The 27548-nt window shown below is 37.3% G+C and overlaps 1 protein-coding gene across 2 annotated transcripts in view; it reads left to right on the top strand.

The window, feature by feature from the left end:
- Positions 1 to 27548, top strand: part of GYS2 (glycogen synthase 2) — a 60438-nt gene that overhangs the window by 14521 nt on the left and 18369 nt on the right. For both annotated transcript variants that reach the window (XM_001098578.5, XM_015151250.3), the window contains exons 2-11: positions 2339 to 2520; positions 7119 to 7310; positions 8873 to 9055; positions 15448 to 15592; positions 18101 to 18218; positions 18400 to 18520; positions 20889 to 20995; positions 21675 to 21734; positions 22213 to 22291; positions 23068 to 23181. In XM_001098578.5, the coding sequence (XP_001098578.2) occupies positions 2339 to 2520; positions 7119 to 7310; positions 8873 to 9055; positions 15448 to 15592; positions 18101 to 18218; positions 18400 to 18520; positions 20889 to 20995; positions 21675 to 21734; positions 22213 to 22291; positions 23068 to 23181 (1301 nt within the window). The remainder of the gene's footprint in view (positions 1 to 2338; positions 2521 to 7118; positions 7311 to 8872; positions 9056 to 15447; positions 15593 to 18100; positions 18219 to 18399; positions 18521 to 20888; positions 20996 to 21674; positions 21735 to 22212; positions 22292 to 23067; positions 23182 to 27548) is intronic.

Below are 27548 nucleotides of genomic sequence, written 5' to 3'. Positions count from 1 at the left end.
TCTCAAGTGTCTATTATTTCATTCTATATGTCTATGGGTACCCATCGTTTAGCTCCCACTTAGCTCTCACTAAGTGAGAACATCCTGTGTTTGACTTTCTGTTTCTGAGTTATTTCACTGCAGGTAATGTCCTCCAGTTCTATCCATGTTTCTACAAAAGACATGATTTCATTCTTTTTTATGGCTAATAGATATATATTAACATATTAATATATACATATATAAATACACACATATACACCACATTTTCTTTATCCAATCATCCATTGATAGACATTTAGGTTGATTCCACATCTTTGCTATTGGAAACAGTGCTACTTTGAACATACTAATGCAGATATCTTTTTAAATATGATTTCTTTCACTTTGGGTCCATACCCAGTAGCAGGATTGCTGGATCGAATGGTAGTTCTGTTTCTAGTTCTTTCAGAAATCTTCATACTGTCTTTCATAACGTTTGTACTAATTTACATTCTTACCAACAGTGTATAAGCATTTTCTTATCTTCACATCCTCACCAACATCTGCTGTTTTTAAACTTTATAATGATAGCCATTCTGACTGGCATAAGGAGGTATCACATGGTGGTTTTAATTTGCATTCTATGATTATTAGTGATGATGAGCATTTTTTTTTCACATTTATTTGCCACTTGTATGTCTTCTTTTGGAAAATGTCTGCTCAGGACCTGAGCTCACTGTATTTGTCAGGGTTCTCTAGAGAGACAGAACAAATAGGAGAAACATAGGTAGTAGGTAGATAGATAGATAGAGACAGACATAGACATATATAGAGATATAGATTACTCTGTGGATTCGGTCTTTTGTGGTGCAGAAGCATTTTAGTTTAATTAAGTCCCATTTGTCTATTTTTGCTTTTGTTGTGTTTATTTTTGAGGACTTGCTCATAAATTTGTTGCCTAGGCCAGGTCTAATTTTTAATCCTCTTTTAGAGCCTGTCTTTCCCTCCAAGCTAAATATTATTTTACCCCCATTTGACACATGAGCTAATTGAGACTTCTATCAGTTAAGTAAGTTGACTAGTTCAATATAAGTTGTTTCTAATTTTTTGCCATTATAATGCTTCAGTAAACATCCTTTTCACACTCTCCTTAATTTTCCCCCAGGTCAATTTTCTATATGTGGACTTGCTGGATCCAAGGGTGTGCATATTTTCCAAATGTATCCATATTTTCTGGCTTTGTGTTTTAATAGAGGTAGCAGCAATATCAGAGGGGAGAATTAAGCAATGATTCTAGTGTAGCAGGACAAGCTGCAGACTAAACCCCTCAGACACCGAGTTAAAGAAGGAAGGGCTTTATTAGGCTGGGAGCTTTGGCAAGACTCACATCTCCAACAACTGAGCTCTCCGAGTGAACAATTCCTGTCCCTTTTAAGGGCTTACAACTCTAAGGGGGTACATGACTGGGGGCTGCATGCACCGGTAATCAGAGTGGAACAGAGCAGGATGGGGATTTTCACAATGCTTTTCCATACAATGTCTGGAATCTATAGATAATATAACCGATTAGGTATGGGTTTGATCTTTAACCAGGCCCGGGGTGCGGCGCCAGGCTGTCTGCCTGTGAATTTCATTTCTGCCTTTTAGTTTTTACTTCTTCTTTCTTTGGAGGCAGAAATTGGGCATAAGACAATATGAGGGGTGGTCTCCTCCCTTACTAGGAAGGGAGAAATACCATGTGAGAATGAAATATATATCTGTGTTATTGGATTTGACATCAGGGTTGGACCAAGCATCTTCTATGAACATCTATAAGCACTTTCTCCTTATCAAAAGGTACCTTAGTTGGTGCTTTAAAAGATAAATGACTATTCAGCTTAGGAGATTTCCTCATAATTGAAAACCACAGCAGCTGTTATTTGAACATGCCTGAGCCCCTTCTGGACCACTGTCGGAGAAGGAGGAAGAGAGGTGAAAGTGATTTCTGATGCTGAAGGCATGTATGATGACAATGGGTATTTGTCCTAACTTTGACACTACAAAGTGACTGGAGCTTTAAGCAAGTTAGTGTTTTGCTACAATTGTCTTTTCAGACTTTTTTTTGAAGTATTTTACCTCTTTGCTGCTGCCAGCCTGCTGTTCTTTCACATGTACCTGGAAGGGACTTTAAAATACGCACAGAATTGAACAAAGCAGTAACCGTTCGTTGGTGTCCCTTAACAATATGTTAAACACTATTCTTTTTGAAAGGTAAATAAATCCTTGGGCTTAGTGGATCCTAAATGCTAATTTAAAAATCTGAACTCATTTTCATCCCTTTTCACTTTGAATGAATCGCTAACCTGAATGATAATGGAAACTTTTTTCCTTTTAACAGTTGGAGGCATCTATACTGTGATTCAGACAAAGGCCAAAACAACAGCAGATGAATGGGGAGACAACTATTTTCTGATAGGTCCATATTTTGAGCATAATATGAAGACTCAGGTGGAACAATGTGAACCTGTAAATGATGCTGTCAGAAGAGCAGTGGATGCAATGAATAAGCATGGCTGCCAGGTAAAGGAACTGACACTTTACTTGGCAATTCTCAGTAAACTTATGGGAAAAAAGACTGCAATTAACATGAACTCACAAGAGAAGACCATTCACCTACTTAGAGAAAAATAGTAGGTTTGTGAGAAAGATAATGAACTTCCTTTTAAATGGATTGCATTTGAGACACCTTGTGAAAACCAAGGAGGAAGGATAAGTGGTTTGGAGTTCAGCAGAAGCTATAGTGTAAACATGTTTTTGAGGAAGTCATTTGTACATAAACTGAAGTCAGGAGTGTTGTTAAAATTATTCCGTGGAAATGTTTAGACATGGAGCAAAGGTTTTCAACCAACCCTTGTGGAATGTCAGCATGTTAGGGCATCTACATTAAAAGAAGCTAGATATTGCAAATGTAGAAGCAAAGCTAATGATGTAGAACCAAGGATGTTCACGTCTTAATCCTCAGAAGCTGTGAATATGTTACCTTTTATAGCAAATGGAATATTGCAGATGTGATTAACTTAGAGATTTTGAGAAGGGGAGATAATCCTGAATTATCTAGGTGGGCCCAAAGTAAACATAAGGGTCCTCATAAGAGGGAGGCTGTAGAATTAGAATCAGGCAGGAGATGTGACAATGAAAGCAGAGTTTGAAGGGCGCTACTTTGTAGATGGAGGAAGAGGCCACAAGGAATATAGGTGGCCTATAGAAGTAAGAAAAGGCGGCCAGGCATGGTGGCTCATGCCTGTAATCCCAGCACTTTGGGAGGCCAAGGCGGATGGATCACCTGAAGTCAGAAGTTCAAGACCAGCCTGGTCAACATGGTGAAACCCCTGTCTCTACTAAATATACAAAATTAGCCGGGTGTGGTGGCAGACATCTGTAATCCCAGCTACTTGGGAGGCTGAGGCAGGAGAATCACTTGAACCCAGGAGGCAGAAGTTGCAATGAGCCGAGATTGTACCATTGCACACCAGCCTGGGCAACAAGAGTGAAACTTCATCTCCAAAAAAAAAAGAAGTAAGAAAATAGATTCTTCCTTGGAGACTACACCTGGAATGTGGCTCTATCAATACACTGACTTTAGTCTATTTTGAACGACTGACTTCAATATCTGTAAGATAATAAATTTGTTTTAAGCCACTAGGCTTCTGGTAATTTGTTACAGCTACAATAGGAATTGTGATATCAAATCAAGGGAGGAGAGAATTTTAAGTATGAAGAAGGGATTAAGTCAACAAAGGATTGATCCAGGGTCTGCTGGGTTTGGTAATATTTGGGCCATTTGTAACATAGGTAAGTACAGTTTCAGAAGAGAAAGGAAGGTTAAATCTCATTTCAATGGGTTAAAGAATAAACAAGTGGTAAGAAAAAAGATACAGAAGTTGTGATTATGAGATTTTTCTATGAAGATAAAATATAATAAAGTAGTTGCAGAATGACATGGTTTTGAGAATTGGTGTGTTATTAAATATGGGTAAGACCTGAGCATGTTTATTTGCAAAAGGGAAATACCTAGCAGACAGAGAAAAGCTAAAAGCTCAGAATAAATGGAAGATTGAAAAGAGTAAAGTCACTGAGAATGGGGAAGGGAACAAGATCCAAAGCAATACTGAAAGAATCATTTTTCACTTGTCTCACTCAAACAGGAAACAAGGATATCTGCAAATACTAGATACAAGTTAATGAAGAATTCAGGCCAATCTTACCCAATGTTTTTGATGATCTTACTGAAGCAGGTGTTAAAGGTCATTTTATGAGAATTAAGAGGCAAATGTAGAAACTAGGGAAGTTCAAGAAAGAAGTTCTGAAAAAGTGTTCAAGGAATTTTTGGACATGTTTGAGATGTAGTCATGACTTTATAGTGGCACAAATACACACGTGTCTGACTTAGTCCAGGAGAGATCTGCAGTCTGAGTGACGGTGCAGGAAGTAGAATAGATGAAGATCCAGTGTTGTTTAATTTCACCATTCATACAGTGGGTCAACGTAGCCCAAGAATAGAAGGTAATTGTGAAAGTGACTGAATTAATAGTTTAATTGATGGGCCATTGCATTAGAATATATAGAAAAGGAAGGAATTAAATAAGGAATAGACAGGAAAGTAAGCAAAGCCAGAAAGAAGATGGTAATGTAGGACAAAATGGAGGGTTATGGGAACCAGAGATCTTAAAGGGGAGAAAGAAAGAATATATACACTGGCAGAAACAGAGTGACAGAAATGGAAGTACAAGAGTTCTAACTGGGTAGCAGAATGCCGAAGTGGAATATTTTAGAGAAGAAACAATTTGGGATTTGACAAGGAAAGAATGCAGTCATGATCTTGAGTAGCTGAAAGCAGATTGACGTGAAAGTCTTTTAAGTCCATAAGGTCAAGTAACCATGAGGTTAAGTGTGCAGGATAAAAAATATGGCCTTTGAAGTTGCTTAGGATAAGGTCAAAAAGTAACCTTATCTTTGCTGAGCAAGGAAAGGTAATATTTTTGGATAGCATACATTTCAAAGGTGTTTTATGTGTAAATAAAGAATAAGGCTTTAAAAGTTTCAGTAGAATTTTAAAAATCAGTAACTTTCCTTCCTACTCATCCCAGGAATATAGTTTCTGGGGGTGAAAAAATGTGAAGTCTTCACTTGAGATGCTGTGTGGGTAGTGGTGTCTAGGAGGTGCACGCAAGGTTTAAGGAGTGGAATGTATAATTTACAAGGGAACGTGAGATCCCAAAGAGTACCGGAAAACATTTCTTAGTGAAGGCAGCATAGAGAATGTTAGAAATGTGATAGAACAATGCCTATCGTACTATCAGGATGCAAATAAAGGAGATATTAGAAGGCGCTTGCATTTGAAGTTCCTGTAAAGGAGGAGGTAGATGAGAAACACAGTGGAACTGACTGGTCTCAAGACTACATGGCCTCCTAGTGTAGGGATATTTTCATGTTGCAGCCAAGAACTGACTGGAGGTCAGTACCAATTGGCTTACATTCTCTATTTGTGTGATAGTGTCAGCTCTTCTTTATAATCTTAGCTTACGTATCATGTGACACATATTAGGCAGTCAGTAAACATTATATAGTAATATTACATGTTATTCACAGTGTTAAAATACATGAAGCAATGAATTTCCCGAAGAGAAAAACTATTGAAAAGTTGTTTGGGGCTCAGGAAAATTTCATCTTAAAAGGAAACAGTGGCATGATAAACACTGAATTATAAAGGAAACAACTGAAACATAATGAGGGTCTTTCAAGGTTGACCAAGGAACAGATGGGTGAGAAGCATCCCCACACATGTCTGGGTCCCCTGGTAGGAAATGATCAAATTGGGCTTTGAAGTCCTGCAAAATTCAGCCATGGGTGGAGTCATAAGTGCCAACATGTAAGCGATATGAATATATTTTATTTTATTTTATTTATTTATTTATTTATTTATTTTTTTGAGACGGAGTCTCACGCTGTTGCCCAGGCTGGAGTGCAGTGGCGCGATCTCGGCTCACTGCAAGCTCCGCCTCCCGGGTTCCCGCCATTCTCCTGCCTCAGCCTCCTGAGTAGCTGGGACTACAGGCGCCCGCCACCGCGCCCGGCTAATTTTTTGTATTTTTAGTAGAGACGGGGTTTCACTGTGGTCTCGATCTCCTGACCTTGTGATCCGCCCGCCTCGGCCTCCCAAAGTGCTGGGATTACAGGCTTGAGCCACCGCGCCCAGCCATATATTTTATTTTCTAGAGAAGCCTGGATCCACATTCAAAGAGACTCTTAGCCTCTGCTGAGTTCCAGAAAGGGTTTGAAGTGGTTTATGAGGTTGTATATCATGTAATAGGAGAATAAACATAAAATAAAAATTAAGACAAAAGAACAAGTAAATTGCTGTAGAAATATGGAGACAAAAAAGGGAGTTAAAACTTGGATATTCAAGTGATGATATACACACAATTGGGAAAAAAATGAGAGCACTAATCCATTAAAACTTGCAGAAGATAAAACATTGAGGAATCAACGTCAATTTGAAGATTGTAATAGAATTATACTTTGAGCTGCTAGATTAAAGAGATAATGTATCTAGGGCAATGTGTTTAGTTAAACCTCTGACAGCAACCATATTGGGAAACATTTTGCATCACTTTTTTTTTTGATAGGAATAGCCAGATAAATCATACATATTGGTCTACAGAAATAGCTTTTTCTTCTAGCAAGAAATATTGTTAGTCCTGTTCCATAAAAGAAAATAAGTGACACTGGAGCCATTATATCCAACTACCCAGGTTTTCAGAGATACAAAGCATTTCATTGCTCTGTCATAAAAGCAGAGACTGTAATATTAAACCCTATGAGTTCAAGGTCACAAGCAAGTAACTAAAGACAGATGAACAGAGATTACATGATCTAGATACATTGTTTTTAAATTTAATGAAGAGCAAGAATTTGGAGATTCTAGAAGAATGGATTTATGCCCATTCCAGCTTGAGGCTCAAACAGCAAAGGCTATATGTTATCAGTATTCTTTTCTAAGTAGCTTGTTTAATCTGCCATTGAGTACTACATAAAGTTTATATCCTCAGAGTGCAAATACATTGTCCTGTCTTGCATGACTTAATATCATACATGGCTATGTGTTCTTTATATGACAGGTGCATTTTGGAAGATGGCTGATAGAAGGAAGTCCTTATGTGGTACTTTTTGACATAGGCTTTTCAGCTTGGAATCTGGATAGGTGGAAGGGTGACCTCTGGGAAGCATGCAGTGTCGGCATTCCTTATCATGACCGAGAAGCCAATGATATGCTGATATTTGGATCTTTAACTGCCTGGTTCTTAAAAGAGGTATGGTTTATTATATAGTGATACAACAGAGGAACAGCACAACTGCTTTCAGTGCCTAAAAATGATCCCATGATCTTTAAATGAAGGAAATTTTGAGATGATGCCATTATGGCTTGTCCTAATACAATTGAAAGAAATCTGAGAAAATGTTGAGCATTCTGGAAATTAAATGCCAGCCTTTGGAACAGTGTAATAATGATACTTATTACTATTTACCTCATGTCAAATTTAAATGGCATGATGTATGTCAAACACCCAATTATATTGCCCGATATATAGATGATACTTAATATACATGCAAGAAAAACATGAAATATAGAATCCTAAGAGTAGCAAATAGCTTAAGAAGCTATTTGTTTAATAAGCTCTCCAAGTGATCCTGATGTACACTACATGTGATAACCGCTGTTTTAAGTTAACGCTCCAAATTTCCCAATTCTCTGCTCAGCCTTCTTGAATGCTGGTGTTTTGCTCTTTTCTCTATTAAGGAAATGAATTCTCACAGCGGAGTCAGTGTGAATGTTAATATTTTGTAAGGGCAAACAAAATAAACTGTCTCTTTGTAAGGCAAAGAGACGGATGCCCACCTGATTTGGAACTAGACCCTGGGGTGGAATTATACCCCGATCTTCAGTGTGTTGCAAAGGTGCGATTTGATTTAAGGCATGTTTTTTATTAGCCTCTTTCTCTCTAATTCCATATTCTTAATAATATATCAGTTAAATTTTGTTGCCTTCAAGAAAAAGAAAACCCAAATAAGATAAATTCAAAACATGAAATCGTTTATTATTTATTCTAAAATGATGTAATGGCATTTTATCTTTGTTTCTCAAAATCAAATATGCAAATACACACATGAAAATCATTGCAGGCTTTTAGAGTTTTCAAGTCATCGAGAATCCAAGTACTATTTATTAGAAAAAAATGATATTGTAAAAGTCACTTTTTCTTCATATGCATTTTTTTCATTATGATTGCTATGTAGTTTTAAGCAACATTTGCTTTTCCATAACTGGGCCACTACAAATAAAGAAGGCATTTTTATATTTTTATATAAGTCTCTTCCTGGCCATTCCTTCAGCAAACATCAGAATGTACACAATAAATAAACACAAGTCTAGTCAATTAAAAAAAATTCAAGTAGTTTTTAAAAAGTAAACTTGTAAGCGAGTAGTCCCAATTGATTCAGCTGTTCAGTGATATCTTTAAGAATTTATTTATTCATCCAGTCAATAAATATTTTTTGAGTGCCTACTTTGCATTTATTCCATTTATTTCTTAATATTCATTTCCTGTCATTAATATTAGTATTTATTCTTCTGTGGATACAAACAATCTGCTCCATCACTGAAAGAGAGGATTAAGATATAAAAATATATGGGGTTAATGAACATGCCACTGCATCCTGTACTTATTCCTGCTAAATATTCATGCTCTATGTTTAGATTCCTTTAAATTGTAAAATATTTTATAGACACCATAACTCCACTTATAATGTGGACCATGATCACAATCAAGCTTCATCAACAACTTTTCTGAATGCTTTTTTTTTTCTAATGTAGGTGACAGATCACGCAGATGATAAACATGTCGTTGCCCAATTCCATGAATGGCAGGCTGGAATTGGACTGATCCTTTCTCGAGCCAGGAAACTTCCTATTGCCACAATATTTACAACCCATGCTACACTACTCGGGAGGTATCTCTGTGCAGCAAATATTGATTTCTACAACCATCTTGATAAGGTAAATATTCCTTCTTCCTTCCTTCTTACTCACCCTTCTTTCAGATTGCTGAAGCTGAAAGATAAGTATTGATCTGTACATTTCATCTGCCCACCAGATGGCAGAAATGCCCTTTTAGCTAATCAATATTCATGACAAAGCTTCCCTTGGGTTGACAGACAGCTCATATAGCTCAACTTTGTTCAGAGTACACTAGAGTATAGAGGTGAGAGGCCTGATTTCTGTCCCGCTGTGGAACAATAGTTCCAGAGGGATATGGTAGGAGTAAAGACATGGTGTCGGCCCAGGGTTGGGCCCTCGTTCTAGCCAAAGGCTATGGAAGTGCTGTGAACACCCTGGATCCACACACAGCTCTGAGTGGCAGGTAGAGAACTGGGATTTGAGACATACAAACTTGCACTGTGAGACTTACTTCCTCTATTTCTTCTATCCTCCAGGTAAACAATTGATTAAAAGCCACATTATAGGTTGATAGGTTCAATTTTCCCTGTAATTTCACAATGCACAGGGGGCATTTTTGTGGGATCAAGTAAAACAGAAGTTATTGCAAACAGGGATATGGGTCCTCGGTGAACAACAAGTTATTTTTGCTAATCTTAGCAGGTTACCTGATTCTATGACCTGCCAAAGTCATTCAGTTTTGATTTATTTCTTCTATTTTTTATATGTCAATTTAGATTAATGAAAGTATGTATTTTATATCAGCATGTTAATAATATTAACAAAGCATTTGAGGAATATAAATTCAGAGGTTTTGCAGATTTGGTATCTGTATTATCAAATCTATTTAGCACTTTAGGGTTCGGTTTCATTATCAGGAAAATTAGGAAGTTAGAAAGTTGATTTTTAAAACTTTCCCAGCTTAAAGAGTTCTAGGATTCTATAAAACAGAATGTGTATGTGTGTGTGATACATAAATAATACTCAGATAATGCTACTGAAAAGTTATACTACTGTCTCAAAGACAGAGTGCAAAAAAGCTCTTTCTGAAAAACTTTTAACATCTGTAAAGCAATGAGTGGTCCTGATGAGTCCATCCCTATGAAAAGGTCAGCCTAATCTAAAGGCCAAACTAGAAACATAAGCTGTACATTTAAAATAAAGTCACCAAGGATTTCAGAAAGCTTGGGGATGTAGGAGGTTCTTAGCGGCACATAGTAATGGTGGACTAATAAGGGCAAACCAGTCATCTGTGCTAAGCTGATAAGATGAACAAGCATGCTTCCTGGAGAGGAGTGCACTTTGACTTCAGTGAAAGAGAAAATATCAGAGTGGCAGATTGAGTATTTCACTTCAGAATTAATTTTTTTTTTTTTTTTTTTTTTGAGACGGAGTCTGGCTCTGTCGCCCAGGCTGGAGTGCGGTGGCCGGATCTCAGCTCACTGTAAGCTCCGCCTCCCGGGTTTACGCCATTCTCCTGCCTCAGCCTCCCGAGTAGCTGGGACTACAGGCGCCCGCCACCTCGCCCGGCTAGTTTTTTGTATTTTTCAGTAGAGACGGGGTTTCACCGTGTTAGCCAGAATGGTCTCGATCTCCTGACCTGGTGATCCACCCGTCTCGGCCTCCCAAAGTGCTGGGATTACAGGCTGAGCCACCGCGCCCGGCCCACTTCGGAATTCTTGAATCTTATATAGTAATAAATAATTTAAAAAGCTACTAATAATATACATAGGATATTCTTATTTGGTTTTAAGGAAGAAACACATTATAGCATATAGTTACATATTACAACTTTACCCTTTTGAGGAAAGGGCCGTATTTATCACACTTCCTTCAGATATAATGACATATCTCTCTAGTTTAAAGCCCCTCACTGGTTGAGATATTTAAGTTTAGTCAGACCCTGCCCGTCTTTCCAGTAAAATGTTCTATCTAGCAAAATGACTAGAAGACCACAAGCAGTCAACAACTAGCTTTTGGATTAAGTTCGTAATCATTTTTCACAACAGAAGCCCCCATGCTCACACAAAGTTTAGAATAAAGAAATAAGAATACCAAATTATACACGTGAAAGGTTTTTAAAAATTCAGTATAAGGAATAAGTCATAGTTTAATCTTTGATGCAGGAACCAGAATCAGTTTCAGTTTTAATAAATAGGGTATTTATTAAATAAAAATAGGGTAAGTATGAGAACAAGAATAAGATAATTAAACTTTTGTGAAATCAGAAAGATTAGAGCTATTTTCCTCAAATTACTGCTAACTGAAAACAATTCTTGTTAGAAGCCAATTACAAAAACTCTAATGCTGTTTTAAGTTTTTAGTAAAATTCATTATTTAAAATAACATTTTAACCATTTTCAGCCAGCATATGAAATTTCTGAGAACCTCTAAGAATATGTCTCCAAACTCATTTATTATTATTATTTTTTGAGACAGAGTCTCACTCTGTCGCCCAGGCTGGAGTGCAGTGGCGCGATCTCGGCTCACTGCAAGCTCCGCCTCCCGGGTTCAAGCCATTCTCCTGCCTCAGCCTCCCGAGTAGCTGGGAATACAGGCGCCCGCCACCACGCCTAAGTTTTTGTATTTTTAGTAGAGACGGGGTTTCACCGTGTTAGCCAGGATGGTGTCGATCTCCTGAACTCATGATCCGCCCGCCTCGGCCTCCCAAAGTGCTGGGATTACAGGCATGAGCCACCATGCTCGGCCTCCAAACTCGTTTTTTTTTTTTTTTTTTTTTTTTTTTGAGACGGAGTCTCGCTCTGTCGCCCAGGCTGGAGTGCAGTGGCGCAATCTCGGCTCACTGCAAGCTCCGCCTCCCGGGTTCACGCCATTCTCCTGCCTCAGCCTCCTGAGTAGCTGGGACTACAGGCGCCCGCCACCGCGCCCGGCTAATTTTTTGTATTTTTAGTAGAAACGGGGTTTCACCGTGGTCTGGATCTCCTGAGCTTGTGATCCGCCCGCCTCGGCCTCCCAAAGTGCTGGGATTACAGGCATGAGCCACCGCGCCCGGCTCAAACTCGTTTTTTTTTTTTTTTTTTTTTTTTTTTTTTGTTGTTGTTGTTGTTGAGACAGAGTCTCGCTTTGTCGCCCAGACTGGAGTGCAGTGGCCGGATCTCAGCTCACTGCAAGCTCCGCCTCCCGGGTTCACGCCATTCTCCTGCCTCAGCCTCCCGAGTAGCTGGCACTACAGACGCCCGCCACCTCGCCCGGCTAGGTTTTTGTATTTTTTAGTAGAGACGGGGTTTCACCGTGTTAGCCAGGATGGTCTCGATCTCCTGACCTTGTGATCCGCCCGTCTCGGCCTCCCAAAGTGCTGGGATTACAGGCTTGAGCCACCGCGGCCGGCCCTCAAACTCGTTTTTTAAAGTCCAGTCATTGATCAATTATCCCCTCGACTCTAATGGCTACATAATAAATGCTTTTTATTCCCTAAAGCCTTTAGTTTTCTTATGGGTTTGTTGTTGTTGTTGTTGTTTGTTTGTTTGTTTGTTTTTTGAGACGGAGTCTTGCTCTGTTGCAAGGCTGAAGTGCAGTGATGGGATCTTGGCTCACTGCAACCTCCTCCTCCCGGGTTCAAGCAATTCCCCTGCCTCAACCTCCTGAGTAGCTGGGACTACAGGCACCTGCCACCACGCCCGGCTAATTTTTGTGTTTTTTGTAGAGACGTGGTTTCACCATGTTGGCCAGGATGGTCTTGATCTCCTGACCTCATAATCTGCCTGCCTCAGCCTCCCAAAGTGCTGGGATTACAGGCATGAGCCACCACGCCTGGCCTTTTTTTTTTTTTTTTTTTCTTAATTGTAATAGAATTTCCTAGATGGAAATCTGAGGACAATGCCATTTGGGATTGGAAAATGGGGAAGGAAGCCATGGACAATTATTTGGTGGATTTAAACTCTTTCTTCTGATCAAGTTTTGAGCTAGTCAACTTCAATTATAGGGTTACCCACTGTGTCACTGGACTGTGTTTTATTGATTAATATGTACTTTACCCTTTTTTTGTTTTTCTATACACATTATCCAGTATTCAATAAAAAATTATGAGATATATTAAAATGCAAGAAAGTAAAAACCCATTGTCAAAAAGACCAGGTCCAGATATGTCCTATGTTGGAATTATTGTATAGAGATTTTAAGATACAATCATAAAGAGTGGACAACATGTGTAAACGGATAGGGTTTCTGTAAAGCCACAGGTGTGGCCACGCTTACTACAGACCTAAAAGATAAGGGTGCCCCATGGGAGGAGGGAAAGGCAGAAGCATGCACACCTGCCTGACTTCCCCAAGGCCTCTCACAGGGTTTCCAGGCTCCTGCTATCCTGCCACTGTATTTGTGCATACTCAGCCTGCTCATTTAGAAAATCTATCTTTCCATCTCTAAATGTCCAAATGTTAAATGCTGTCTTATCTGTGACATGTGATTCTCTACAACAATAATAATAATTAATAAGAACAATGGCTAAATGTATTGAGCACTTTCCATATTCCAGGCACTTTTCTAAACATTTGACATTTGTTATCTCATTTGAAATTCACAAAATACTCAACGGGATAGAAAACATTCTTTACTTCTTTCCAGAGTTATTTTTCTTAAACATCAACTCTGTCTTTACCACACCTCTAAACAAACACGTTCAGAGTGGCTTTTCTTGTTTATAGGACGAAGGCAAAATTCCTAAGCTCACCTTCAGGGATTTCAGTGATCTGGCCCTATTGTATCTGACCAGCCTCTGTCTCTTACATTCTACATCCAATGCTACAGTCACATCAGATGTGCTGCTATTTTCTGCACATGCCATAGCATTTTCTATACTTGTTCTTTAGGGCGGCTAGCATTTCAGCTAAAAATAACTTTCCCAGAATTAAACTTTCATGTCGTGGTCCAAATGCCATTTTATTCATCCACCCAGTTTGGAAATACAAAGATGAGTAAGTTTTCGTCTTTGCACTTGAAAGTCTTACATTTGTAGGGTTGATGCTGACTACACTTATTGCGTAGTATGAGATACTTTTGCCTACCTTCAGCCAGAGTGAATCAGTGCTGCTCTGATCCTGTAACTTATTCAGACACATACTCATTTCATTTCTACCTGTTTTTTAAACCCATTTTCCATTAATTTATAAGTTTCTTAAAGGTAATAGATACACATAAATTGCTCACAAAAGTTGATTAAATGAGAGATTTGGTTTCATGAATTAGACCGGACACATAGAGCTTTTAAGAAAACTTCTGCTAATCCAAGCATGTCATAAACAACCTGATTCAAACATTTTCAGAGAGATGATTCCAAATATTACAGTCATGAAAGAATGTTCTAGAAGTTTTCTTGTTCTAATTATGAGATTCCTCTAATGGGTCTCTTTTCAGTATTTTTCTCTCTATGATGCCATAATTATTGAGACTAACTTGTTGATAGAGTTGAAGTCTAAATGATATATAAACAGATGAATACAAGATTGTATTCATTCATCAGTCAGGCTGATTAGGGATCAAATTAGGGTTCTACTAAGATTCTTAATAGCAATGTGACCTTCGGCAAGTTTCTTGACCTCTAAAAGTTTCAATTTCCTTCTCCATAAAATGAAGACAAAATATGTGTCTCAGTAGTTTACAAAGATTAAATATGTCATTGTGCTTAGTGGAGTGCCTGACACTAGTGCTGAAGAGCTACTAACAATCTCCATTATGAAAAGCACCCTACTTACATAATGTCAGAAACTTTACATATTCTTTTTGTCTTAGACACTGCTAGTTTCATATGCAGCTATGTGAAACATTACATTCAGTAACTAAGTGCAATGGCAAAAGCCCACAACAGTTGCCGATTATTTAAGTGATTGTTGGGAATTTGACTTTTTTAAAGTTAAACTACCTGGAAGTATAGATAATTGCATAATCTAGCACAATATCTAACTAGAGTAACTATACACTTTTTGCAATTATAAAGGGGAAGATCTATAACCAAGGAAAAGCATTTGTCTTTCTCTTTCTCAGGTTCTCTTCCAGTGAATTAAGCATTACAATAATTATTCTTATTTTCAATGTCAAGTTTAATGTCAACTTTGTTTCACTGTTTATGGGAAAATGCATAAAAGACTTTGGAGAAGGGCATTAGCTCAGTATTCCAAGATGTAGAATAAGTAAAAGTGTAATTAAAATGTCAAAAATTCAAGAATTCTATGTGATTACAGCAAGGTAGAAGCATCATTTACTTAGGGAGTTAAACAGCAGTTTGGAAGGAGAAATGGAGTAAACAATGTCTTTTAAAGTGTAAGTTCTTGTGTGTGTTGTAGTAATGGGTTTAATTCAAGCTTTTATTACTTTTGTGTGGTCATAAAATTTTACATAGCCTTGAGGAAAGCCAATTGGTGAAACGTGTGATTTTGTTTTGCTTGTGTAGAAGGGCTAGTGTTAGCAAATGTGTGTTTTATTTTTGTTTCTAACAGTTTAACATAGACAAAGAGGCTGGGGAAAGGCAGATTTACCACCGGTACTGCATGGAGCGAGCCTCCGTTCATTGCGCTCATGTGTTCACCACGGTTTCTGAAATAACAGCAATAGAGGCCGAACACATGCTGAAGAGAAAGCCTGGTAATTATTATCCCTGAATCACCTATCTTTCAGTTCCAAGTGACGTTAGACTATGAGGATTTTGTTTTTCCATCGTGAAGTTTGAGGAAAAATTGCGTCCCGTTACCACGCAGCTCTTTAAGTGTATTTTAATTTTCAATTTCAGTAGGTTTGCAGGGAAACCAACACAAAGCTATATCTGGAACATGGCTAAGTGTTCAATCTGTGCTTGTTGAATAAATGAGCTATGCTTGAAGTAACCTCCGTATGACCTAGATTGTCATAATGAGTTGGTATGTGTAAGGAAGCTCAGTTGACTTTTGTCTTTTAAGAAAATGAAAGCCAAGAAAATAGAAATTTGTGTGAGACTATCCCAGTCCTACGTCTTGTAACGTTGCCTCATTGGTGCTGTGTTGGTATAAACATGTTGTTTTACCTATCCCCAAATTCCTTGCAAATTTTTCTAGGAACTATCTGCAGACCCAACCAGCGCTTGCAATGTGAAGAACTTACACTCATAAGACATAGCCCTGTCATCCGGCCACAGCTGATTGGCCCCAAAGAAGACATCTTACATAAGCTGGGCCAATCAGAATGCTCCCATTCAAACGAATCTCTGAATGCACTGCCATATGATAGAATGCCAGCTTTGAGCTATTGGTAGTGTTTATTTTTCTATTCTGTTGCACTGGACGCAAAGAGATTAAACTACATTGAATTGCTATGAGAAGCAAAAACAGACAGAGAGAGAACTCTAGGTTCTCCGCAGTGATTTCAACCTTTTTTTTTTTTGAGACGGAGTCTTGCTCTGTGTGGATCACTGTCTAGATTTTCCCCAAGTTCTCATCTATTACTGAGTGCCCACAAACTAGCTTTACCTGGAAGTTCTACCAGAAACTGTAAACACTGCAATCTGGTTTTCTTCAGACTTGCAGTAGAATCATGTGGTGGCTCTGATGGAAATTGTGAAATCTCTGAACATTTTGTGGCTCAGGAAGGTCAATGGACTTTCAGTAGATCAGTAAATATATAAACCCTCCCAAGAGCATTCTGAAAAAAAAAAAGGATCACATAGAGTAACTATGACTTCGTATTCCTTGGTTTTTCTTGAAGTCCTCCCCAAATAAAAGTTTAACTAGAGCCATTACTTTTAATGCTGAGGGCACAACTACAGAGCAAGAGACAAATTGACTAGATCAAAAACATGCATGGGACCAGATATTTTTCAAAATATCACTATATAATCTTTGGCAAAAGCTTATATTTACTACTGTATCATTATGCTTTTGCCATAAATTTGACTCAAAATAATTTAGGATGTTGAAAAGGTGGTATTTTCTTTAAAATATTGGAGGGAAGGCAGTATTATAAATCTACTAATTACAGATACAAAACTGAATACAACGTTTGCCTTAAATATCCTGTGTTGCTTTAAAAAATTTGTCATTTTCCCTTTAATATAATCATTAATAGTGTTGCAATTATTGATTTTTGAGCCCATGCTAATACCTTAATATGAACTCTAGCTAATACCATCCTTTAGTCAATGTTTTTCCTTTGTGTTGGTGTTGCCTAACATCAGAAATGTGGGTAACATTGACATTGTCTTATACTTGGGAACAATAGCAAGAAATTAGTGACCAATGTTGCTTCCAGGGAAAGATCTCTTTTCCAGAGAAAACCTATTCATATTCTATTATATGAACTAATTAATTTTAACTAATCAAACTAATTTAACTAATTTAACATCATGTATTCAACTCAGTAGGTAGTTTCCATCATATGCTATGAGTGGTCCCTCTGTTTCTTGTCACAGACCACTATTTGGAAAACCAAGAATGTCTTCCTGCCTGAGCAACAGAATCTCCTGGGAAGAATGCATCAGTTGTGTTAGAAATAAGAAATAGAAATAAGAATGGAAATTAGAAGTAAGAGGCTGCCTTTTCCAATTTTCCAAATGTACAAAAGGTGTCCCATACACGTGTGGAAAACAAGATGGCAGGAGGCAGTTTAGTGCAGGGTTAAGGAAACACTATGTGGAGGCAGACTGCATGGATTCTGCTTCGACTTACCAGCCGTGTGCTCTTGGACAGGGTCTTTGAACAACTCTGTGCCTGAGTTTCCACCTCTGAAAATGCAGATAAGAGCACTCACTCCTTTGGTTTGTTGAAGAGATTGAGTTACACTGTAAGCCTTTAAAGCAAAACCTGGTGCGCATTAAATAATCAATAAATGAATACTATAATAACAATTATTATTGCTATTGATTAACCTGTTTCATTGTACCAGTCCCTCATTGTTATTTTGGTCAGGCATTTCTGATTTCCTATTTCAATCAATAGACAAAATTTGTTGTGAATTTTTATGAACTTTTTATGAACTGGAAGTTTTATAAATTTTACTTTTTATGGTAGTCAGAAAGTAGAATGTTAATAAACATCTAGCTTTATAGTTTTAAAGATACTTATTTCTACAATGTACCCTCTTTGAAAAGAGAATTTTAATAATAATTTTGTTTTACTTTTCTAGATGTAGTTACTCCAAATGGCTTGAATGTTAAGAAATTTTCAGCAGTGCATGAGTTTCAAAATCTACATGCCATGTACAAGGCCAGAATCCAAGATTTTGTTCGAGGTCATTTCTATGGGTATGATTTTCTTTATTAAAGAAAAGAAGGATCAGATATGAGGGATCTTTGGTAGAGAGAAAACAGAATTGTAATAGTAAATGTTTATCTCTCCCAGCCCCCTTTGCACATTAACAGAATTCTTGTGTACATTTTGTTACTATTGCTGTATTTCATTTGAAACTGTTTTGTTTTGTTTTAGTCATCTGGACTTTGATCTTGAAAAGACTTTGTTCCTTTTCATTGCTGGGAGATATGAGTTTTCAAACAAAGGAGCTGACATCTTCCTAGAATCCTTATCCAGGCTAAATTTCCTGCTGAGGGTAAGAAAGCTTTAGGACATGATACAACACCCTTGTAGGGAGAACTTTCTTCTGTGGGAAGTGAAGAATAGTTTTCAAGAGAATAAATGATAATAGTATTCCAAAAATGGCTTCAGCCTTTCAGTTTACATATTGGAGTTGCCACAGTGTTGACTTGTCTATTTGTCTATAATGTTGTCTTTTTTTTTTAGGAGAAGCCTAAGCTTATCCCATTATATATGCTATATTTTAAGAAGTCATTATAACATCCCTTTTACCTCACAGGAGTTTGTAATCAATTGAAAAATTAGTATAGAGAAATCAAGTGATGGAGAGCAAATTATTAATTTTCAAAAAAATCATTGAAGACTATAATGGAAGATGTGGCTTATGCACATGGCAGTAGGCATCCTAATACTGAACCTTGTTATTACTCTTAGCCATTTAATCATAGGAAGCTCTGACCATCACTCTCCTCCCCCAACTGAAGCATGTGCCACATAGCTGGCAGTCAAACCAGACATCTCTAACTCTCTATAGAACAGGGCAGACACACACACACTTGGTTCACTCACCTCCCCAGCCACACCTCCTTCCTGCAACTGAGAGTCTTAAACTGTTGAACTAGTGGATGTCACATCACATGAAAGCATGAAGGAGGAAAAAGAAGGTTCTTACTCCCAACAATGTGAAATCATTTTTTCACTCAGGAAGGTGGGATACAAAGTGGGTTCTCAACTAACTGGGCAATACAATATGCATAAATAGAAGCAACTATAAAAAAAAATGGTACCATGTCATAGGTATTGATGGGAGCTATTGGTTTATATTCCAATTCCAATCCCAATCACATAAAAATACAGAATAAGTAATAGGAAAATATTCACAGGAGAGGAGTGTAGAATTTCAATTTTAATGAGATAATGAGAAAATCTAAACTTTCCTGAGTTTTCTACTACACTCGAGTTAAATTTTTATTTCTCGGACATACATTTTTTGCTTTAGAGCAGACATTATACCAAATATGCTAAAAAAATTTACTAAAGTCACATTAATAAGCAAGCAATTCATTAATAAAGTCCAACTCTGCAAAATAGAACTGAAGGCTAAAAAGATTATTCTTAAATAATCTTACTTCATATTTTCCTAGTATATATTCATTCAACAAGCTTTATAATGGACTCACAACTACATCAAATATGCAGAGTCTTTAGGGACATTATTAATAAATGTATTTATATAATTATTAAATATTCACTTTATTTATAGATTTGAAGAAAAGACTGATTACCATTATACTAGACATAAAACATAAGTGCAATACTTGGAGAAGTTAAAAGAAGGAATTCTCTTTCCACATAGTACATTTATTCTTTGATAGCACATTGGCTGGTCCTAGGGTGAGTTTCCTATTGTATGCCTTTAGTAGCTTTCCCTAATAAAATGTCAGGCCGCGGAGAGCCGAAGCTACATACCAGATGGTAAAGTGCCCCACACTTTGGAGCTAGTCAGTCATTTCCAGAACACATAAAACTTCTTAGAGGTGCATGATTTTAAGTGAGTTTATGCTTTCATTCTTATAGCTTCTTAATAAGTCATTTCCTTTCGAGAGATGCTAAGCCAGTAGTTTACATGTCAGCTTTGGCACTAACCTGTTGTAGGAACTCAGACAAAATATTTAACCTCTCATTCCTTTCTTTTGACATTAATCAAATGAGGAGAGAAATGCCTATTATACATGATTATTGGTAGTATATTTAAAGCACCCCAGCACAGTGCTCAGCATGTGCTTGTTTCTTTACTTTAGGGCTAAAAACCAAAATACAACATCATGAGAATCAAGACATTTAGCAGAAAAATGTGAATAATCTATTTGTCATCAATCAATGTGAATAAGCAAAAAAATTTAAATATTATTTTAGCTTTTACCAAAGCTTAAATCTTCATTAAATTTCCAATCTGAAATTTTAAAGAATTAATTTTGGTCTTGTAATATTAGCTCTCATTCATGCTATTTTTTTAACCACAGAAAAGCGCAGTGTTATCAATAGCAATTGTTATCTATTCTAGATTGTCAAAGGTGTGAAAATAATCTGTTTGAATTTTCAAACTGTTAATTGACAAATACTGATTGAAAGTCAATTTGTTCATTGACAAATACTGACTGAAAATTGAAAATTTAATTAAATGTTTAATTAAATGTTAATTTTAATTAAAATTTCTGAAAAAGTCTCAGGAAGGTGAATATAATTTGTCTGTGAATCATAATAACTATTCCTTTTATCTACTGGTATTTAAAACACTACTTTTCTATGTGTAAGTTCAATCTATCATACTTTTAAAAAATCTTTGATAGTTGACTCTGTTGTGTTTACTAATTCCTCATCAGATGCATAAAAGTGACGTCACAGTGGTGGTGTTTTTCATTATGCCTGCCAAGACAAATAATTTCAACGTGGAAACCCTGAAAGGACAAGCAGTGCGAAAACAACTGTGGTAATCTCACGTCCTGTGAATGTTCTCAAGCAATAAATGTAAAAAGATTTCTTTTAAGTGAATGATATCTCATGTATCGCCTTGAACTTTGTTTTTTCCTTTAGATTATTACAGACAGATAATACTTGACTCTCTTTTCATCGTGCTACTATTTTAGATTATTATAATGCTTATAACATTATAGGTGTTATACAAATTTTGGAATGAGCTACTATTGAAGGAACAAGGCCCTGTAGAAATCTTTAAAGATGAGTCAAACATTTTTTAGCTTTTTTTGTGTGTGAAATTCTAAAAACATGTCAAGCAAAAAGCTTAGTAATATGACCCCCTCTATACTCATAGTTCAGATTCAACAATGATCAATGAATTCCCGTCTTGTTACATCTATGCATCTATCTACTCCCCCTCTCTGCTCTCTACCCTGTTCCGATCATCATGAAGCAAAAAAAAATTTAAGCACTTTGTGCTGGCCATGGTGTTCTGTTGCCTCAGCTCCGGAGATGTCAAGTTAAGCTGAATTGGCAAGTAGCAAAATAACAGAAGAGACTATAAAAAAGATACCTGTAATTTCAAAGAATGTAATATCAAAGAATGTCAACAAAACAATAGTATTATCATAACAAATAAAGATTAAACATTGTCATACTGTTTAAATGATAAATCTTTCTGTTTCAAACAGGGACATTGCACATTCTGTGAAGGAAAAGTTTGGGAAAAAACTCTATGATGCATTATTAAGGTAGGTGCTTGAAATGCTTTGTACTTCAATCACTCAAGGCTTCACGATTCAAACTTAACAATTTAGATATCATAACGTGTTAATTTTGTTCCAAATATAAAGGAATTAATCTTTGAAAGTGTGTTATGTCATGTGAACAGTGTTTCATCCTTCATTTGACAAAACTTGTAAACAGCTGTACAAATAAGAACACAGTTACATTTAGGCAAGTTCTAATTCAATGATGAACTCATTAAGGGTTGATATGTCAGTCTGAAGCTGAGGGAGACTTCATGAGATTTTAATTCAAAATATATATTGACAATGTGTATTAAATATGTACTTAAATATTAAGTCTATATGAACACATTTACTTAATAGAATAATCAACATTATTTATTAAAATACATGAAATGTATAATATATAATCTGATGCTTAGGAATCACTGAATTAGTGCCAGATGTTTTTATTCTTGTTATTAACATTTTTTCCCTGCAGAGGAGAAATTCCTGACATGAACAATATTTTAGATCGAGATGATCTAACAATTATGAAAAGAGCCATCTTTTCAACTCAGGTAATAAGGAAAAAAGCACCTACCGTGTCCCATAGTTATAAAATTCTATCTAATCAGTATTTTAATTTATTGGAATGTGCTAATTTGGAACATTTTTGGACCTGAGGCTAAAAAAGACATTCTTACATAGTCACTTAAATGATTACTTTGGACATTTTTTCATTAGTGGTTTTAAGGACTCCTTAAAAAAATTCATGAAATTTGTCTTTCCACTCACTTACAAAATTATTTTTGAATCAATATATTCATTATAAAAATCATGTATAGTTTAGTAATTACAAAAAAGTCCTAAATATTTCCAAAACATAGAATTTGAGTCACATTAGAGAAAAGAGTATTTCTTAGTCGAGTGGAATTATTACAAAAGAGATAAAACAAATGTGTTAGACTTGCATCAAAATGCTTGTTATAATAGGGAAGAATCAGGTACTGGAGGACAGCCTTGCTGAAAGAAATCAGTAAAGTTCATCTTAAGTCAAGACTTCAGGACACCTTTATATTCCAAATAAGTCCTGGAAGCAGTCAGGAAGTCCAGGTCTCTCATATAGTAGTTGCAGGGGGAAAGCAAAAGCTTCATGTGTTCATAGTATGCAAAGGAGATTTTTCAACCCATATCTTCCTTTGAAAGACACACAAGACTTAGTCATCATCATTAGTGCCATCTCAAAAGACTGAAGGTGTGAAGGTTGGATGAAATGTCAATGACTTATTGTTGAAATTAGTCACCCTTATTAATTCTTTCTGCAATTGACATTTCCTTCCCTCTCATACTTCAGCGACAGTCATTGCCCCCAGTGACCACGCACAACATGATTGATGACTCCACCGACCCCATCCTCAGCACCATTAGACGGATCGGACTTTTCAACAACCGCACAGACAGAGTCAAGGTAGAACTAATTGTTTATGTGGGGAACTTTAAACTTACATAAAATATATTTTCTGAGAATTTATTAGGAGCTTTTCTTAGTTGTTTTTACAACTACAAGAAATATTTTAAGTTTTTTTTTTTTTTTTTTTTTTTTTTCTTTTTTTTTTTTTGAGACGGAGTCTCCCTCTGTCGCCCAGGCTGGAGTGCAGTGGCCTGATCTCAGCTCACTGCAAGCTCCGCCTCCCGGGTTCACGCCATTCTCCTGCCTCAGCCTCCCGAGTAGCTGGGACCACAGGCGCCCGCCAGCTCGCCCGGCTAGTTTTTTGTATTTTTTAGTAGAGACGGGGTTTCACTGTGTTAGCCAGGATGGTCTCGATCTCCTGACCTTGTGATCCACCCGTCTCGGCCTCCCAAAGTGCTGGGATTACAGGCTTGAGCCACCGCGCCCGGCCCTTATTTTAAGTATTTTAAAGGAAAAGTGGCTCAGTTTCTTGTCTCGGATAACTAAAGTATAATGAATATTTTCGTATAATTCTTGAAAATTGAAGCATATTCATGGCTTTGTGCTATAATTCTAGCATTTATTTCCACTGTGCAATACTGCCAATAAGCATAAGGAAATTACTTTTTAATGATACCAATTATTCTAAGAATTATTTGAATGAAGGAATTGTTGATATTAACATGAATTGTGTTTGTTTCTTTCTAATAAACTTCAACTTAAGGGGATAATATGAGAAGCTTCCAGTTTCGGAGAATGTGGCTGATAATGTTTTTATATAATTTTCTATAGAGCAATTCATTCTTTTGGCTTGAGTTTCTACAACGACTAGGCACAATTTTACTTGCTGAGGACATTTATATGAATAAGACCTGGTTTCTGCCACCATGGAGCTTAAACTATATGATATTTACTGAGGGCCTGCTGTATTCCAAGCATGGTTCTGGATATAGAAGACGAATATGAACATGCAAACAGATAATTGCTTACCTCTACTAAGCTCCATCCACTAATGTTCAAGATCAAATGGCCACAACAAATATTTTCAAATGACCCCACTTTCACCCCTTTCTTTCTTTCGTTTTTAGCAGGTGACCTAATTGAGAATTAAATGAATTATGAACTCCTTCAGTGTCCTCCCAAGCTGGCCTCAAATATAGATTTTGACCATCCTTACATTTTTTCCTTCAGGTTCTTACAACTATTCTAAGATTTCAATACGCACATTCTTAGGAAACTTGCCTTATCTTTTTACCTTCTGTTCTATTGTACATTTCATCGTTATCACTAGCTTCTTCTCTTGCTATCTATAAATATTTCTTATATTTCTCCATGTTAAAAAAGTCAGACAAATAAATTTGGCCTTCACCCTCTTTCCCTTTGATGTTTTTACAAAACCATGGGAGAGATGGTTGCATGTAGAAAAGGTCATCCTTAGTGACTGTTGGATACTGGGAGTAAGAAAGAGGGAAAATTCAAGAATAATAGCCTCTTGGCTTCAGTATTTAACCAATGCTTCCTAAAAATCAAAACAAGTCTTTAGCAGAAACTGGTTTGAGGGTCATGTCATGAACTGAGTTCAGTTTCTGATGAATTGAGTTTGAGTTACATGTCAGATATACAACTTGAGATGTTTAATGGGCACTGAGAAAACATAGGCCTGGAGCTGATGAGGGCAATCTTGAAGGAGAGATATTGGTGCATGGGCAGCAGTGGACATCATGGAATGATGACCCTGACACACTGAAAACCAGGTTGAGGGCCAGGACAGTGGTTCACACATATAATTCCAGCACTTTGGGAGGTTGAGGTAGGTAGATCGCTTGAGCCCAGGAATTCAAGACTAGCCTGGGCAACATGGTGAAACCCTGTCTCTACAAAAAAATGCAAAGAAATTAGCCAGGTGTGGTGATACATGCCTGTAGTACCAGCTACTAGGGAGGCGTAAGTGGGAGGATTCCTTGAGCCCAGGAGGTAGAGGCTGCAGTTGTGCCACTGCCCTCCAGCATGGGTGACAGAGTGAGACTCTGTCTCAAAAAAACATAAAATAAAAATAAAAAAGACTAGGTTGAATGAGTAGAGAAAAATGTCAGTCCAAGGAAACTTCAAGATTTAAGAGAAAATTAGAGGAAGAAAAGTGAGGGAAAGAAAGAAAGAGCAGAGAATAAAAAGAAAAATATTTCAGAAATTGAAGTAGGAGAAATTTTCTTAATTGTAGGAAGACTTCATTATACAGTATTAAGTAACACAAACAGTTTATAAAATGTTCCATGCTGTGAAACATTTATATCAAACATATCCATATGCACATAGATGGCCCTAGGCCATAGCATTGTTACTGAGATGCCAGGTTTTTGATCTGGGTCCCCTTGCTCGTGAGGCAGAAAGCCAGTTACTGAGAAAATGAGTACTGCCAGGGAAGAAGCCCTGTACGGGTGCTGCAGCCTAGGAGAATGAGAGATCAGCCTCATACTCATCTCCCCATCTGACTAAAATTGGGGAGTTTACACAAGCGGGGAAGGAACGTAAAAGAGGAATTAGGAAAGGATAAAGAAGCAATCAGGAGGAAGAGGGGTCTGGCGTCTCATTGTCTGGATGTGGTGATCTGGTGAGCTTCTGTGCCTTACCTGAGGATCAGTTTCCTGAGGGAGGAACTCAGATGAGACAAATGTAAATTTCAAGTTTTAAGATCAGAAGTGGCGATTTCTATGTTTATTTAAAAACCCATAAGTATTATTTCTATAGGACAATGGGGCCACTTTCATTGTAAGTGGTTTTTATTTTCTCATTTGTGTTTCTGTATTTCTGAAATATATGCACCTAGCACACCTCCTACAATCAGTGAGCTACATCCCTGGGAATGCAGGAATGTATCCATCAAGGTAAAAATAATACTGAGGGATAGAAATAATTTCTAAGAGATAGAAAAACCTATCCCTTAGACTTTTTAGTATTATATCCACAATTTAGTATTATAATACCACTTTTTAGTATTATACTTCATTGCAGAGGATGTCAGTACTAACTAGGCCTCATTCTCATATAGTTTAACCTAGGCTGGTCGCTCTCTGTCTCTCTCTGTCTCTCTCTCCCTCTCTCTCTCTCTCTGTCTCCTGGAAAGGAAATAGTAGGGGCACGGAAAGCCTTTTATTTCCCGGTAGATTTCTATTTTTCTCAGAACATTTTGTGTCACACTTTTATCTAAATCTATATATCTTTTTCTGAGGATCTGTCTGCTGCCTGGCACATGTTACATACAATACATGCAGATAGAAGGGAGGGATGAAGGAAAGTGGGAAAAGGAGGGATGGGTCATGCAGCTGGCAATAGTTTATGCTTCCCTTGCTCTTGGGAAGACTGAGACTGGAAAGTTCCTTGAAATTGGAAGCTCTAAATGAAGAATGCCTTGCTGATCTGTGTTTTAAAAGTGTTTTGCCTCAGTGAAACAATTTTCCAGGAATGGAAAAATACCTTATTTCCTAAGCATACATAACACTTTCATACCTCTGTGTCCTTCCTGATGTTATCATCTCTTTCTGAAATACTCTTACCTGTCATTCTAACAGTTCTTCTGGGCTCCAACCTAAAAGTCATTATTTCCTTGCCCCTTTCCCTAACACACATTCCTCTACTCCAGACGGGAATAGTTGTTTCCTTATCTGCATTCTCGAGAAGCTTTTATCTACTATAGTTATATGAGTTATTACAACAAATTGTATTTTTAAAAATGTTATGTGTTCATTTCTCTAGAAGAACTCAGTTATTTGAGGCAGCAATCATGTCTCATATGTATTGTCTCTGTTTAGGTTCTCTGAGAAGCAGTTGCCAAGGTGAGGTTAGATATGCAAAGGACTAATTAAAGGAAAGCCCTGTGAAGGACCAAGGGGTCGAAAGCAAGTGCAGGCAGGGAGATGCAGGTCTTGCAGGTCAATATACCCATGAAGAGAGAGCAGGTAGGAAGGATGATGTAGGAAGAGCCACAGACTGCAGCCCAGATTTAAAAATGCCTCAGTCTGTCCTTCCTCCCTTCCTCCCTCCCTCCCTCCCTCCCTCCCTTCCTTTTTTCCTTCCCTCCCTCCCTCCCTCCCTTCCTTCCTTCCTTCCTTCCTTCCTTCCTTCCTTCCTTCCTTCCTTCCTTCCTTCCTTCTTTCCTTCCTAGAAAGGACAGTCAATGTATTTAATAAAAAACAAGAATTGATAAAAATTGGCTAATATACAAAAAATATACACACACAGCAGCACTTGTGCCTCACACAGGGGAAATGCGGTGGTCCAAAACCCCTCAACATGGCTTGTCAGTTAATGGAAGAAAGAAAGGAATACATACATACACATGTACACAGAAATATAGGAAAAATAGTTTTCAATAGTGCAGTCTACAGCTA

Source organism: Macaca mulatta, chromosome 11 (genome assembly GCF_049350105.2).
Source record: "Macaca mulatta isolate MMU2019108-1 chromosome 11, T2T-MMU8v2.0, whole genome shotgun sequence".
NCBI classification, from domain to species: domain Eukaryota; kingdom Metazoa; phylum Chordata; class Mammalia; order Primates; family Cercopithecidae; genus Macaca; species Macaca mulatta.
The sequence above is the reverse complement of the archived record's forward strand: the minus strand, read 5'-3'. Positions and strand labels throughout refer to the sequence as shown.